General features: G+C 28.3%; 1 protein-coding gene across 2 annotated transcripts in view; it reads left to right on the top strand.

Moving 5' to 3' along the window:
* The window catches only part of PNPase (polyribonucleotide nucleotidyltransferase 1), a 40,342-nt gene that overhangs the window by 2,838 nt on the left and 19,383 nt on the right, over window positions 1-18,121 (top strand). The window contains exons 2-9 of one of the 2 annotated variants that reach the window (XM_067274082.1): window positions 656-794; window positions 3,466-3,571; window positions 5,769-5,818; window positions 7,953-8,016; window positions 8,199-8,360; window positions 9,456-9,642; window positions 16,363-16,414; window positions 16,488-16,545. In XM_067274082.1, the coding sequence (XP_067130183.1) occupies window positions 656-794; window positions 3,466-3,571; window positions 5,769-5,818; window positions 7,953-8,016; window positions 8,199-8,360; window positions 9,456-9,642; window positions 16,363-16,414; window positions 16,488-16,545 (818 nt within the window). Of the gene's footprint in view, window positions 1-655; window positions 795-3,465; window positions 3,572-5,768; window positions 5,819-7,952; window positions 8,029-8,198; window positions 8,361-9,455; window positions 9,643-16,362; window positions 16,415-16,487; window positions 16,546-18,121 lie in introns of both variants that reach the window. The other variant, XM_067274075.1, reaches the window with a different exon arrangement.

Here is an 18,121-nt window from a genome sequence, read left to right as displayed (position 1 = left end):
ATGTTGTGTCCTTCGAGTCGGACGCTCACTCAGGTTCAAAATCCCTCTTCGGTAATAGGTACATTCTGTGACAGAGCCCACACCAATAATTCGGACTCAATGACATCAATCACAGTAATCCCTGTGATTGGCGAGAATTCCGATCTGAAATGCATATAAATAAAATATCTGAGAATTAATCGTTTCTGAGTAATTCTTGAACTCGGGTGAGCGTCTGATTTGAAGGACACAATATTTAAGTTTATTTGTCCAAAAACCCCTTTTAAGTGATTATGAAAGTGATAGTTCATTTTTATTGTTTTGACATATATTTGTTTTTCTGTAACTAATAAAAAAATTTCACTCGTTTCTGAAATTTTTTCTGGGATTCAACTCATGATGATAATTTAGTGTTTGAAGCTTTGACTCTGATAGAGATTTCTGAATTACTGATTTTTGATATTTGTCCTGTCTTATATGGAAAACTTTTCTTCATTTTATAAATTTTCAGTGTTCCTAATAATAATTCCAATTTATTTTTATATATTATTACAACTACAGTATTTAGGGTAAAGTAGTATTTAAAAAATATTTGCTATTATTATATATCCATTATATATTTTCAAAAATATAACAAAATATAAGATAAAATCTGTGTGTTTTATTGTTTAATTAGAATTCCACTAAGAATTAGTACGGGAAAACTCGCTCGATTCAGTGACGGTTGTGCCGTAGCTCAAGTTGGTGACACTTCAGTTATGGTGACAGCTGTGAGTAAAACTAAATCTACAGCAGCAACATTCTTACCATTAACAGTAAGTTTTATATGTTGAATTCTTATTTAAAACATTTGAAAAATTTTGCTTTTATAATTAGTAATATAATCTAAAAAGTCATTTTAGATTATATAACATTTAAAAAAATTAAATTTTGACTAATTTACTATAAAAATAAATATTTGCTGAACATGTCAGGTAATTATTGTCAAACTATAAATAAAAAGTAAACTGTTTTTAAGTATATACATTACATTCATATTGCAGGATATGAAAAGAAATATTATTAAACTGTGATGGCATGATGATTCAAGTGTAGGTAAATTAGGTTGATTGGTTGAATAAAAGAAAAGCCACCTTAGCACTTGTATAATTGAACAAAAAGGTTGTTGTAGAAATCACAGTGGATGCAAAGAACAGTTACTCATAGATTCAGTCATTCTATGGCGAGCACACAAACAACACAGAAACATACACACAGCATACATGACTACAGAAAAGCATTCGTCAGTATTCCATGCAGTTGTCTGCTACATATTCTACACATGTACAAAATACATCCATCACTCATTGCATTCTTCTAAAACACTATGCAGCACTGGAGAACAACATTACATCTCAGGATTCATAACAAACCAAATATTTATTAGGCGAGGAATTTTTCAAGGAGATTCCTTGAGTCCTCTCTAGTTCTGCCTAGCCTTAAACCCATTATCCAACATGTTAAACAACATGCAATATGGTTACAATATCAGACATGAAGAAACAATACAGTTTACACTGTCACATCTCATGTACATGGATGACATAAACTTTATGCATCCACACAAAAACAACTTTATCAACTCCTACATACACCAAGGACATACAAATGGAGTTTGGTCTAGACAAATGCAAAACACTTCACATAGAAAAAGAAGTCCTGAAGAAAGGAGATTTTGCACTTAGAAATGGAGACGTTATTGAATCCATGGAAGAGGGCGAGTTCTACAAGTATTTAGGATTCCAACAGGCCAAACTAACAGAACATACACAAATAATGCAAAGATTAATTAAAGATACCAAAGTAGGTTAAATGCTATTCTCAGAACACAGTTAAATGCAAAACACACAATTAAAGCAATAAACACATATGTCGTCCCAGTACTCACATATTCATTTGGAATTATACATTGGACTCACACAGATCTTGAACAATTCCAAAGGAAAACAAGAACTACACTTACTAAGCATAAACAATATCACCCAAAATTATCTGTAGAAAGATTTACTCTTCCTTGTAAAGAAGGTGGCAGTGACTTGGCACCTTCATGGCAGGCATGCCTAAGACCTAGCTCAGGACTAAAAACTATACAAAAAACATCTTGAAAGATACATCACTAACAAATGACTCTTGCAGAAAATGCCACATTCTACCAGAAACAATACAACATATAACTCCTGGTTGCAAGCTCTTAGCAGAAACAGATTATTTACATAGCCATAATTAAGTAGCAAATATAATACATGAAGAGCTTGCACACAAACAGATTATTAAACATACAGATACCCATACTAGAAATGTACGCCACAGACAGTATTAGAAAATGACACACAAAATATACTATGACAGAGCCATAATCACAGATAAAACAATTCATCACAATAGACCTGACATCACTCTCGTCGACAAATGCAGTAAGATCACTTATATAATAGACATCTCTGTTCCAAACACTCATAACAAAAATTGCCCACAATAAAAAAAATGAACAAGTACACTCCACTTGCTCAAGAAATAAGACAGATATGGAGGATGGATAAGGTATTTATTGTATCTGTTGTCCTCTCTTCTACTGATGTTATACCACGTACACTACACAAAAGTCTAGAAACATTAAACCTGAGTAAAAACATACACTTGGCACTACAGAAAGCTGCAATATTGAACACATGTCACATTGTTAGGAAGTTTATAGATGTTGACACACACATCAATAACAGTTTAATTGTTACACTTGTTTGGGTAGCTATGCTTTGACTTCAGTCTGGCATAGCACTTGACAGCAGTATCAGCTGAATATGACATTTACAGCATAATAATAATATATAATATATATTATATTAATAATAATATATATATTATTATTAATAAAATTTTTAAATTACAGTAGAGCGTCATTTATCCGAAAGCCGGTTAACCAAAAGCTTTCCAGTCGGACTGTGTCGTGCTGGATCGAACGTTTTTGACACTAGATTAACTTCTAAAGTATAATTTTTTTGTTTTTATATTTTTCAATATATTTATTTTGTTTGTACAGTACAAAATAAAGAAATAATTTTTAACGATACAATAGCCTCGATGATTATTATAAAAATTTTCGTTAGGCTTAAAATCAACGAAAATTCAACACGAAGCGACACGCAATGGAGAAAAATTTCAACATCGGATAGGTTAATGTATTTTTTCGTACATAATCGGTTATCCGAAATAATCAGTTATCCAAACAACCCCAGTCCCCAATTGATTTGGATAAACAACGCTCTACTGTATTATTTAATACAATTTTTTATGCGTAATAATATATATATTATTATTACACATAAAAAATTTAAAAATTATTCCTGCATAATTTATATAGAGTAATTAGATTTTTGTTATCATAAAGTTATAATTAATAATATAAAACAGTTTTCTGTTAATTAATGATAACTTTGAAATGTTATTTAGGTAGATTATCGACAGAAGACGGCAGCTGCTGGAAGAATTCCAACAAATTTTTTAAGACGAGAATTAGGACCAACTGAAAAAGAAATTTTAACTAGTAGAGCTATTGGTATGATAATGTGTTTTTAAAATTTTGCATTAGAACAATTAGTTTGAAGCTATAAAAAATATATATACATTTATTTTAAATATTTTAAAATTTGCAAATTATATTTTAGAAATTAACTTTACATTATTTTAACCCTTTTTTAATTAAAAGACAAAGAATTAAAATAAAAAAAAGATACAATATTCAGATAAAATGATTTATTTCATTTTATGTCTTTTTTGTGTGTATATATAGATAATATACAGTGTAAAAAAATAAGACATAACAGATAATACAATAAATTATGATTAATCCATAATTTATTTTAAGATTTTGTTTAAGGTTTTAAACAATTATTTATCAATATTAACATTTTATTAAGAATTAAAACAATATTTATTAAGTTAAATAAAATTTCATTAACATATATTAAGATTACAGTTTATCATATTTCCTGCCATATAAGATAATATGACAAATTTTTTGAAGCAAATTTTTGGAAATTTTGAAAAATGAATTTTATATGGCAGAAAATATAGAATTTCTTTAAATTTACTTCAATATGCATTATTTATTCTTTTTTATTTGTAACATAGAAAATAATGTTATTAATAATAGTTAATTTTTCAATGATATTTTTAAAATTGATACTGAAGTATGAAGTTGAAAGTAATATTTTAAAGGCAAGACTATAACTCTAGTAACAGTTTTAATAATTAAACTTTAATTTTTTGGCAATAAGAATTAATTTTTTGTATTGAAATGTATAGAAAATACTGTCTTTATATTCCTGGGGGAAAAAAAATAAAGTTACAAAAGCTAGAATTAGGATGATGATATGATTTTTTAGTATAGATCAGTGTTTCCCAAACTTTTTACATTAGCGAGACACTTTGAATTAAATAAGATTCCTGCGACACACCATAATTTTTAAAATAAAAATGATTATAATTTAAAATGAATTACAGTTGATTTTAAAAAATTTTGATAATACAGAAGTTAAACTTACTGAGACAAATTTTACAAACATGAAAATAAAAAGAGTATTTGAATTAATGTGTAAAGAGTTAGTAAGCTGGTAAGCTGTAATAGAGTTAGTATGCTGGCATATACATAGACGTGCACAACTTTTATGGGGAGTATGCTGGTGCTGTAAATTTTGTAACAGTTGGCATTTTAGTGAATACCTTCTTCTCCCTTTGGTTGGCCGGCAGTTAAAAGATAAAAGATAAATGAAATTAAAAAGAGCTTATTCAAAATTCTCAAAGATGCTTAATATATTCGTGACACATCTGAGGCACTCTTGCAGCTCATAGATTGGGAAACACTGGTATAGATACATCCAATTGTACCAAGATTTTTGGATGTATTTAGAAGTGTTCGTATATATACAATATAAAAATTCACTTTAAAAAGTATGTAGGAATTTAGAGTTAATAAGTATTCAGAATAGTTTCTTTTGAACTTTTTGATTTAAAATGCTTATTAAATTTTGTTTTTAAAAAAATAATTACATTATGCTCATAAGAAATACAGATACTTCTCTACTTATGAACAGGTTAGGTTCTCGAGGTTTTGTTGTAAGTTGAAAACTAACTTAGAAAGTATACTTGTACACAGAATAACCATTTATTATTAAAGTTTGATCCTTCAATGTACTAATATAATATGTTACGCTTGTTTACCTGCTTGCTACTGCTTAGTGGCAGGTGTTTCAAATGCAGTTATTTATACCCTAACACACTTAGTTTTATAATGTCCAATTTAGTTGTCGTGATAATTGAGTGACAATTCTTGCATTTATTTCCACTGCTAGATTTACTATTACATTTTGGATGCATTTTTGAAGCACTAATTGTAAAAGTTTATAAAAACTGCAAACAATAGCAAAAAATGCCATTACTCTAACTTTAATGCCCACTAGTGGAACAAAATCTCAGAATTCTCGCAGAAATGAAAAATGGATGATATGCAATAGAAATAAGTCCACATTAATTATTTATTAAAAATTTATTATTTTTTACTGGCCAAAGACCGACTTCAATACCGTCCTATGAGTGGCAAGAGAACTTTAGAATCCGTGCGAAATTTAAATTTTAGACATATGGTCAAATTGTTCATAAGTCTGAAAGTTTGTAGGTTGAATGTTCATAAGTAGGGAAGCTCCGTATTTTGTTATTCATTTTAAATTTAAAAATCAATTATATAAATTTTGCAGATAGATCCATAAGGCCTTTATTTCCAGAAGGTTACTTTTATGAAACACAGGTATGAATTTTATGTATATTTTTAAAATTTTGATTAAAATAACAATTAATTATTGAATTTTTGGAGCATATATATATATTTAAAAATGTGATAACTCAAAAATATTTGTTTATAATATATTTGAGTAGTTATAAGTAAGTTCATGACAAATTATGATAAAATAGAATAGAATTAATTAATAATATTTTATAAAAAATTTTAAAATTTAAATTATAATCTCTGAAATGTGTCTCAAATAAAAAAATTTATTATCAGTGAAAAAATTGCATTTTATGTAATGATTTATGAAGTAATATTGACAACATTTATTGCATAAACAAAATTTATCATTAATCTCTTGTTATAGGCTAATCATTGAATTATGCAGTGTGATTGTTGAATTAGATTAATAATTTTTGAAGTTTTTGTTTCAAATGATGATCAAATTTATTCTTTGATTCACAAACACAAGTCGTGTTTCCATTTCAACACTTGGCAGTATTCCGTCGTTATTTAGTTAATACGAGTTACAAGTGCGATAGCATGTTTTTTAACAATAACTGCCCCTCCTCAGTCAACTAAACATCAAGAGGTTATACATAAATTCTTTTTTATAATATAACTCAATATTGAAAAGTTATTCTAATGTATTAAGTTAATAATTCTTTTTGCGTGATTCACAAACACAAGTCGTGGAAACATGACTTGTGTTTGCGAATCAAAGAAAAAATTAAGAAAACGTGGTTTCGGAAGATTAAGATTAAATTTTTGTTATTATTTAAGACATTTTACTTTATTGTTTAATCAATATAGAACATTGTAAAAATAACATATCAATATGTAATACCATTATGGTGTGTACTGACTTTTGATATACGAAAAATTCTTAAGACTGTGAGGATTTTATAGCTCAGTTTTTATTGAAATGAAACTAGGCATAATGCCTGATGATAAAATATCAAGTATTATTCAGAAATAGTATGAAAAAAAATTATCTGATCTACATTCAAATGTAGAAAGAATATATCTGTAGTTTGGAAGAGTAAGGACCAATGTCATGGCATTTGCCTTTGAAAGTGCCTAAGTTTAAAATAATAAAATATCAACTCTATTAGATAAAAATGCTATAAAATGTAGACTATTAAAAAAGACAACATAATAACCTACATTGAAAGTAGACTGATGTTACCTAAAATTTCAGGATACCGTAAGGATATCGTAAGAATGCAAGTATCAGATTCAGACAATCAATGAAGCCAGTCAGATGCTGGAGTAATTTTCATAGAAGAAAAATTATTTGTATGAAATTTTAGCATTTTAAATTTATGTATTTTGTATTGATTCAAATGAATTTATTTTGAAAAAACTTTTAGATAATGTAAAGTTTTGAGAAATCTCAAAATGATTAAGTTTGATAGCTTGAAACAAAATAGTATTGAAAATTAAGTCATTTTAATTTTGATATATTTATTGAATGAATTATTTCTTTATTCATAGCAATACTAATATCAGTTTTATAAGAATAATAAAACATGCAGTTAATAAATTGACCTGTAACAAGATGAAATGCTTTTAGAAAGATTTAAAAAGTAATCTTTTAATCAAATTTTTTTTCAATGTAAGATTGTTACAAATGACTAAGCAATTACATCAAAAACTGTGCCAGCTTTCTTTAACAGTTAGCAGCCTTTTGCTATCATTTGTATTAATTTTCTGAAAAATTTATTTGACTACAAAATATGGACCTAACACATGGGAAAAATTGATCTGATTATTAACGTTATTGGTTGTAAGACATTCTATTGAAAATTTGTGTAAAACTGCAATTCGTTTTCTTCGTAGGAATCAATTTATGAAACTTAACTGTCTAGAAAAAGAAAGTGTAGAAGAATTTTAGGAAGATGTTAAATAGTAGACACAATATTTTAAGATATAATTACTGTTTCAACTGAAATAGTAACAAATAATACCATTCAGTTAAAGGAAAACATATCTGTGATTAATGATTTTAAATATAATATGAAGTAATTATGTTTAATATTTATTTTATCTTGTTAGAATTGTTATTTAGTGTTAAGAAAAATATTCAGAACAAATTTGTATAAAATTCATAAACTTGTTTATATGATAAAATTAGATTTTTATTTTTTTCTAGGTGACGTGCAATCTTCTAGCAGTCGATGGATGTAATGATCCTGATGTTGTTAGTATAAATGCAGGTAAAACTTTAAGTTAAATTAACAAAACTTTATCATCAATAAGCAGTTTATTTTAATGAATTTAAGAAATTATATTTATTTATTTATTGTGTTATTAGAAAGATGATATATAAATTGAATAATAAATAAAGAATATAATTTTTATGTAATTATATAAATTATAATAATTTAATATAATGTAGCTTCTGCTGCTTTGGCACTTTCTGACATTCCATGGAGTGGTCCCATTGGTGCTGTACGAGTTGGAATGATCAATGATGAAATTATAATCAATCCATCACGTAGAGAAATAACTGAAAGCACATTAAATCTTATAGTAACTGGAGCTGAACATAATCAAGTTGGTAAGAGAATTAGTAATTAAATTTTATTAAAATTTTATTATTACATATTAAAGTAATTTTGATATTTTAGGTTAATTAATTTTAAAAAACACCTACACATGCATTCATCTACACACACACACACACACACACACACACACACACATATACATACATACATACATACATACAGGGTGTATCAGTACAGCAGTTACAAACTTTCAGGAGAGATAGAGTACATCTAGATGATGGGAAATCACATAGCAATGCATGGTCGGAAGCGCTTTCCTGGTGTGGTAGTGAAGACACAAAACAAAGAAAGGAAGGATATGAACAGAGTGAGAAAACATGTTTATTATTCTTAGTACAGCAAAAATGCTGGGACATCTTTGGCTGGTGTATGCGATAGACGTCGCTACACCAGCCAAAGACGTCCCAGGATTAATGCTGATATCTGCTATTAAACATGTTTTGAAGAAGTGGGAGGATGTCAAAACAACAGTCTTAGAATGGTATCCAAACCAGGTTGAGGTTAGTAGGCTTAGGGATCTCTACAATTACAATGCTATTAATTACTTCTGAAAAATTCTGAAGACAACAGAAAAGCAATTGACATTGGACAGATTCTTTAACAACCACAAACAGGAAAAACATGACTAATAAAAATGCAAGACTGTGTATATATATATTTTTATTATTACCTATAAATAAATGTAGTAAGAAAGTATATATTTTTTATTTTTGGGGTCTCTAGAACGAATTAATTAAATTCACATAAAAACCTATTGTAAATTGATAATCGGTTAACGAACAATTTGGATAGCAAACAAAGTCTTGGAACGGATTATGTTCGTTAACTGATCACCCACTGTACTATATTTAAAGGTATTTTGTATCATGGTACCCCTTGTAATGAGGAATTTCTACATTATAAATAAAGTTTGTTTTCTAATTTCTAATTCATTTCCCATTGAACAAAATATTTTCCTCATTAAGGTTATAATGAATGAGAGTACAAGTTATATTGATTTTAACGTTATTATTTCCTAATGTATTTATTTTTAATACGTATAAAAAAGTTAACAAATTCTTTCATTTTGATAATTAAATTTTCAGTAATGTTGGAAGCTTCAGCTGAGAATATACTTCAACAGGATTTATTAAAAGCTATTAAACAAGGTGTAAAAGAAACTCAACATATTGTAAATGGTATATTACAACTTCAGAAAGAGTGTGGCAAAAGTAAAAGAGAAGTTGAGAATTATTTTGTTCCTTTGCCAGAACTCGTTGAGGCAACTAAATCGTATGTAATTTTAAATTTTAATTTTCTCAGTATGAGTTTTAACAATCATAAACATTTATATAGGTGTATATCTTGTAAATCTAATATGATATATGAATTCATTTATAGATGTGTGTAAAAAAATTTATTTTAGCACAATATTTTAATATTCCTAGAATTAATTTTTAAAGCATTTTACCAATATAATATAATTAATTAATTTCAAGAAATATAGCGTTTACTTCAGCATACTGATGAATAACTGAAAGAAATCTCTATAGAACAAAATAAATTTTTGAAAGTAAAACTTTAATTTTTCTGAGTAATTTAATGAGTTTTACAGATAACTATTGAATAAAGAAATATTAGATATTTAATTATTTAAATAATTAAAAGAACATTTTATGTTGATCATACTATTTTCCGCTTCATTTGTTCATTTCTGGTTATTACGAAACGTCTTTTCTCTTTAAGGATAATTTTGATGAAACTTTTTCCATTTTTTGGCAAAGATTTACAAATGGAATAAAAGTTAATGAAAGATTATTATGTTTGGTGTTTTTCTTCAAAAGTTTTTCTTCTTTTCGCATGGCTATGGCTATGATCCTGACAAAGTAGATATTTTAGATCAGGGGTTACCAAACTATGGCCTGCAGACTAGATCTGGCCCGCGAGGTCAGCTCATCTGGCATACTGCCACACTGCCACAAATGAGCTAAAATATAAAAATTTATATGGAAATATAGATTGTGGATGAACTTGCTATGTAGAAAAAATTAAAATAAGTTTCAGTAAAAATATCAAAATTGGTCTGATCCAACTTTGCATCTGACAGTAATATAATTTTTAGGAAAATCAGTGAAATAAAAAATTCGGCCACTTTTTGCGACTTTGGATATCAGAGCGCTTTTTGTGTAACGAAGTTTCTAAGAAAAGTGTTTACGAGCTTGCTGTAGTTATCATGTTTGTGTATTGATAAATAAATATGTTGGTTGTCTTTATTTTTTGTGTATTCATTGTACTGTATTGAACAAAATAGTTATGTGGCCTGCACTTGTCATTATCTCAGTTATCTGGCCCGTTGTGTTTTGGTGACCCCTGTTCTAGATTAATTTTGAATATAAATGATTATGATTACTAGATACAGTAGAATCCCAATTATCCAAAGTAATGTGAATCGACACTACCTCGGATAACCAAAACTCGGATAAAAACAGACGGCTACAGCCATTTTGGATTAAAAGTTAAAAATATAAAAGGTTTATGTTACATATCACTTTTAAGCCTCCTTTTATACCTTAGTAAATTTAATGATGTACAAGAATAACACTATTATACAGTTAATATGTACAGTATAATAGTTTTAAGAATAAAATTGTGTGTTACTGTATTATTAGTTATATTTTAATATTTTGTTTCACATTGGAGTCAAATGATAAAAAATTACAGAAACAAATCATTTTGTAATACAGGTTATCGTTTTAAACTTTCTTCTATGAATTATCATAGAAGAAAAGTAGTGTACTCACTCACAGGTTTACTTTGGATAATGCAGAACCTTAGTTAATTAGGGCTCAGATAATCAGGGTGCTGCTGTACTTTGAAACTAATTTATTTTAATTGTTTAATGTAAAAATTAATTATTAGTACATTAGATTTAGTAGTGGTCATTACATTTTATTGCATTGAAATTTGTACTAATTTCATAATGAATTTTAATTAAATTAGTTTGTTTTTGCAACGTAAATTTTAATATCTCATTCATCTTAGAGATTCATAGAAAAACATTAGCGAGGTTGAGGCCGAAGTTTTAAATGCGAAAACGTGTACGTTGGACGTTTGCCGCCACTTTCCTGTAAGCGTAGAAGTTTGACAATGGTGTTTGGAAAGTCAGTGGAATCATGCTTGACATTCCAAACGGCATTGTCAAACTTCTAGGCTTACAGGAAAGTGGCACCGAACGTCTGACGTACACATTTTTGTGTTTAAAACTTTGGCCTCAACCTTGCTATTATTTTTCATGAACTTGAATTTTTTCTGTGAAGTGTAATTCATTAAATCAGCAAAATAATTATATTACAGTAGAGCGTCGATAAGTGGAACGTCGGTAAGTGGAATGGCCGGAAAGTGGAATGATTTTCAGTCGGACTGTGTCGTGCTGAATCGAATGTTTTTGATACTAAATTTACTTCTAAAGTATAATTTTCATGTTTTTTATATTCTTTAATATATTTATTTTGTTTGTACAAAATGCAGAAATAATTTTTAACGATACGATAGCCTCGATGATTATTATAAAAATTTTCGTTAGGCTTAAAATCGACGAAAATTCAACACGAAGCGACACGCAACGGAGAAAAATTCAACAGGAAGCGATACGCAACGGAGAAAAATTTGAACATCGGACAGGTTAATGTATTTTTTTCGTACAAAGTCGGAAACTGGAACAAATCATTAACTGGAAGGACCCCAGTCGCCAATTGGTTCCACTTTTTGACGCTCTACTGTAATATAAAAAAAAAAAAACAATTTACCATTTTTATTTTTCCTACTGTTATATACCAGGTCAGTCCATAAGTTCATGCATATTTTTATCTACAAAAAAAGCAGCAAAAAATTTTAATTAAATTTTATTTCAATCTATAATGTATTCACCATTATTTTGTACAATTTCTTTCCATCTTGATGGTAGCTTTTTAATCCCGTCTTCGTAAAATGATTTCGGTTTTGAATCAAAATATTCAGAAATAGCCTTTTTTACATTGTTCTCATCCTCAAAAGTTTTCCCTTTTAAAAAATTCTGCAAACTGCAAAAAAGATGCTAATCACTGGGAGCAATATCTGGCAAATATGGTGGATGAGGTAAAATTTCTCAGTTGTAGCTTTCAAGTTTCTGTACAGTTATTTTTGCAGCGTGTGGTCTGGCATTGTTATGCTGCAAGAGAACCTGCTTTCTGTTCACTAACGACGGTCGATTTTTTTTTCAATTTTTCATTTAAATGCTCTAATTGCTCACAATACATTTGAGCTGTAATTGTTTGATTAGGTTCTAACAGCTCAAACACCTGACATATCCCACCAAACAGACAAAAGAATTTTTGTTGGATGCAACCCACCTTTTACAGTCGGTTTTGGCTGCTTGTCGCGATCCATCCATTGTCTTTTTCTCGTCACATTATTATAGAGGATCCATTTTTCGTCTCCAGTAACCAGCCTATCAAGAAAAGGTTCTAAAGCAATACGGGATAAAAGAGACATGCAAATGTTTACACGTTGTTGTCGGTTAGCTATTGACAGTTCATGTGGTATCCATTTTCCTAGCTTTGAAACTTTTCCGATTTGTTGTAGGTGTCTATGAACAGTTCCGTGGGATGAATTTAAACGTTCCACAATTTCATCAACTGTTAAAGATCGTTCTGCTTTAACTAGTGCAGAGAGAGCATCATCATTAAAGTCAACGGGTCTTCCAGTACGAGCCTTATCCTCCACACTAAAATCATTGTTTCTAAATCTTTCAAACCACTTCTGTGCAGTCCTTCCACTAATTATGATTTGATTATGTACAGTATTTATTTTTTTGGCTGCATTTGTAGCATTCTCACCACTTAAAAATAAAAAGTATAAAACATGTCTTTTATATTCGTCGGTTACTTCCATTTTAACGAAAATAAACAACTGAAATGTTCAGAATTCTGAACAGTATTATATGAATGAGATCCAATTTAACACTTCAGCTGTAAAAATTATCACATTAGACTGACATTTTTAACAGCAAAACAAGATTTTTCTCAAGGTCATAAAAATGTGCATGGACTTATGGACTGACCTGATATAATGGAGGAAGTATGGCAATCCATCAAAAAATGACTCCCCCCCCAAGATTTTTACATTTTTGGACTAAGGGCACCTTGAAATGTTGAAATATGCAATAAAATTAGGGCGTTTTTTCTGTATGTATAGGTGTTTGTGTGGGGCACAATTTTGTTTACCCTCTTTGAAGCATAACTCTAGTGCTTTTTGTCAAATATTTCTGAAATTTTGCAGGTAGGTTTGCTTATTCAGGAAATCAATACTATTAAATTTTGATAATTAAAGGTTGGGGATGGGAGATATAGGGGGCCGTGTGTATCTTGAGTAGGGTCGGACTTAATGACAATTTTACTCGTTATTAGCGTTTACAACTTTTTATAAAACCCCTCCCTGCCCTTAAAATTAAGCTTTTTGCCATTTTATAATAGTTAAAAATATATAATGTTTTTTTAATAAAATATGATAACAGATGCTGCCATCAAATGTTGCTAGGAAAGTTAAGCAACTCGTTGCTGGAATTTTTCTTATTTGTTTTAAATATTTGTTAGCATTTATGTAAATGCCATTCCATATTATACAATAAAAGATATTAATAAGTTAGAAAGAAAACTTATTTGTTGTTATAGTATTTATTTATTTTTTGATGAAAGATTTCAGAAAATATTTTCTGAACTATTTTATTTGCTGATTGCATTAGATATTGTTTAAACTACAGAATAACTGTCTGTAGAATAAATTATACTTGTTGCATAATTTATTCCTCAGATTTGATTCAGCAGATAGCTATCAGCCAATTAATCAGAAATTTTTCCTGCATGTGCAGTATTACCAAGAACAACTGTAAACAACTGATGTACAGCATTTGAATATATGTCTTTTATAATGGGAAATAAATTAATAATTCTAACGATTAAAGTAAAAACTCATGCTTTTTAAATTGAAATTGACTTTTGAAATTTACAGTCATTATGCAATATTATAGGATCTGATCTTTCAGAAGTATTCTGTCAATATTAGGAAAAAATTTAGTTAAATAATCTGAATAAAAATCATCTTGCATTAAAATTAAAACTAATATAAGTCATCTTGTTTCTTTTTTCTTTGTTTATCTTGTTTATCTACAGAACAAATTTTAACAGCCCAAAATTGGCTGGTTAACTTAGTTGGCAGTTTACCCCAAATGTAGGCACTTATGTAATGTGTCAAGGGTAATTCTGTAGATCAAGGAGCATTTAAACTTTAGAGTAAAACTATTGCAACTGGTCCTTAATACAGATAAGAAGTAAAAGATGAGCTATGTTGAAATTAGTGAGAAGAATAATTAACTATAATTTGCTTAAATCTATCTTCATCAAAATTTTTTTGATAGATGAATTCTATCAAACTATAGCTATGAATGTAGTTACAAAAATAAATTTTGATCATTTAATTTCTAAATCTTTACATTAGATGTACATATTAAATCTTGACATGAATTTATGCTCTGATCACTACATAGTTAAAATATCAGTTATTTAGATAATAGATAACATCATAACACTCACCAATACGTGAATTGTGAGCACTAAGTTTTGGCTCTATGGAGGACTTATCACACATTATTGTCATTGTCGGAATAATCACACAGAAATGGGTGAACATAGGTTTATCGTAATGATGGTATATAAAACACATTCAACTTGTTTATCGATAAAATTAAAAATAGAACTACAGATGTCGTAGATCAAAATTTTGAAATAAATGAAATTATCAAACTACTTTTGTTAAATAATTACCCCAAAACCACCTTATTAAAATGGTTACGTAAATTAGATAATAGAATACCAAACAAAGTCCAAAATGTTATTTTTCCAGCAAAATCCTATAAAGTTCTGTATGTCAAAAATGTTTTTGAAAAAATCAAAATAAATTTAAACAATTTAATATATGTACAGTAATATCTTTGTTTTTGTTGACTTCACTTATTGTCGGTTTTGGTTTTCTGTGAAAAATTTCTCTCTGTTTTCATCGGTTGTCTCAGATTTCATTGGCATACCCATGCGACCTCTCTGAAAACAAAGGACAACCCACACATTTCATGCTCAGTGTTGCATTGTTTCTCATTGTGTGAGCATTACCCCGTGCAGAAAGTTTCCAGAGCTGATTATTTTGGACGGATTATCGATGAAAACTGAGGTATCACTGTATTGTACCTGTCCACTCAAATACTATCCAAAAAAGGTTAATCAACAATAATACTATTATCAACAGTTCGGAGAAAAACAATGTGGCTTATAAGTTTTCTTGTAGTTGTAATCGCACGTTGGTGAAACCAAAAGAAAATTAAAAATACAATTTAAAGAACACGTCAATGCTATAAAATACAACCTAGAAACTTTGCTGTTGCTAAATATTGAGTATATCATAATTGCAATATTAATAAAGATTCATTAAAAATATTAAAAACTGGAAGAAATTCTACAAAATACAAATTATGTGAATATTTAGAAATGATCAAAATCCACGATAATGTAACCCATTTCTGTGTGATTACTCTGACGACAACAATAGCATGCGATATATCCTCCACAGAGCCAAAACTTAGTGCTCATAGATTCATATAGCAATATAAGGACAAAAAGCAAATCACCAAACTCACCAAATATCCAAACAACAAATTTTTATTAAAAACATTTATAAATGAATTCATATCCAGATCATACTTATTTACATTTGCATAAAAATAATTTTGCATGATTCATATGTTTTTTCGTAATAATTAATTTAAATAGCCTGTAAAATTGCTATTAGTTTCTTTTTTGTTTAATAAGTAGATTTTTTTTGCAATTACCATATATATTCAGTATTTTCTTAATATTTTAAATATATTTATTTATAAATTTCTTTTAAAACACTAATTAATTAATTATGTAAAACACATCTAATTTTTAGATTGTGTGAAATTCGTGTAAAAGAAATATTATCGGACTACTCACTCGATAAAGTAAGGGCAAAATTTGGATCATATTGTCTTTCTTTAAATTTTGGAGTTACAAAAAAATATTTATGATTTTTAGGTATCTAGAGATGTTGCCTTACTTGAAATTAGGCAAGAGGTGGTCGAAAAATTAAAAGGTAATACTTAATCATTTTTTTTTAGCCTCTACTAATTCTCTATAATTCTTGACAGTAACTTTAACCACCACATAACTCTTTTATATCAAATAATGAATAATTCAAAACTGGAAAAGACTATTCCATTGGTATAGTCTTATGTCTGTAATGAATAAAAGTATTAAAAAATGACAGTATATTTATGGAAGGAGAAAATTGAAATTATTGATTAGAAAGATTTCTAATATTCCTTTAAAAAAATATATACATTTTTTATATGCAAAAATTTATGAATTCCTTGTCTTAAAGAATGAAAACATCTTAAAAAATTGTATAAATGAAAGGAAAAAAATGTTTAATTATGATTTTTCTATATCAGAGGTTGGTATAAAAGTATTCCAATGTAGTCTCAGGATTGATGACCGGACGTATAATGTAATTCGGGCATCAGCATACCACTTTGTGTGGAATCTGGATTGAATCCAGGCGAGTAAGCCTGGGAATTTTTAGGAAGAGTGATGTGTCCCAGATATGTTGGCCTCTTTCCTTGCCATCTGGCCACCTCCTGTTGTGGGTTTGGCCGAATCTATGATGGATATAATTAAAATGGACCTCTTAGTACCCGTAGGGTGAAAAGAGTAAAAAAAAAGTTTAAATTTCAGAATTTGATTAGTTAAATGTTAATTTAGATATTCTACCAAGATACTTTTTGAATTATACAATACAGATTGTAATTATTCATATTTATATATAGATAATTTTAACAAGAAAAATATATTACATTGTTGAATTGCTTGAACTTCTTGTAATACCTTTTAAATTTCTATTTTGGAATATAAATTTAAGTAAATTATATATTTGCAACTATTTCAAGTACAGGGTGACTCAAAAGTCACAGAAATTTAAAAAAATTAATAACTCGCAAACTATTTACAGTAAGATGATGTGGTTTTTACAGGAATGCTTAGAAATAAGTGGGATTTTTTTTGTGTAATAAAAATTTTAGTACCAAAATAGTTACATTTCTTGCCATAGATGGCACTTGATAAGATTACATAATTTGTGTAGTTGTTACTAGAGCTTAAACTAAAGACGTTTTTATTTTTTTATTCTTATTTTAACAAATTTACAAATGCTTGAAGTTTCCTACAGACAGAACAAGGTTATTTATATGAGGAGGTTGGGTCCGTCTGACAACTTTTATTGATCATCTGGCCAAAAAAATATGGGACAAACACTGTAAATGAAATTTCTTATTCAGTTCTAATTGGTATTTTTGGGATATTTTGCTATGCAGAATGTACAACAAATTTGCCACAATTGCCAGTAGGTTTAATAATGTAATAATATAATAAATGATTAAAAAACTGTTTTTAAAAAGTAATTCAACTATTGTTTAATGATTAGCAATGTACCATAACTTCTTTGATGCATTTTTGATTATAATTATTTCCTCTTTTTACTGAATTTCAACTTTCAATTTTACAATGTTACCAAAAGAATTTTGGTAACATTGTAAATTAGAATATCTTTCATTTTATTAGTTTTTTATTTAAAAAATATTTTTTATATAGTTGTACACTACTCATCAAAAATT

Source organism: Centruroides vittatus, unplaced genomic scaffold (assembly GCF_030686945.1).
Source record: "Centruroides vittatus isolate TY-2023 unplaced genomic scaffold, ASM3068694v2 contig_1146, whole genome shotgun sequence".
Lineage (NCBI taxonomy): Eukaryota > Metazoa > Arthropoda > Arachnida > Scorpiones > Buthidae > Centruroides > Centruroides vittatus.
Note: the sequence above shows the minus strand (reverse complement) of the source record. Positions and strands in the feature narration are given on the sequence as shown.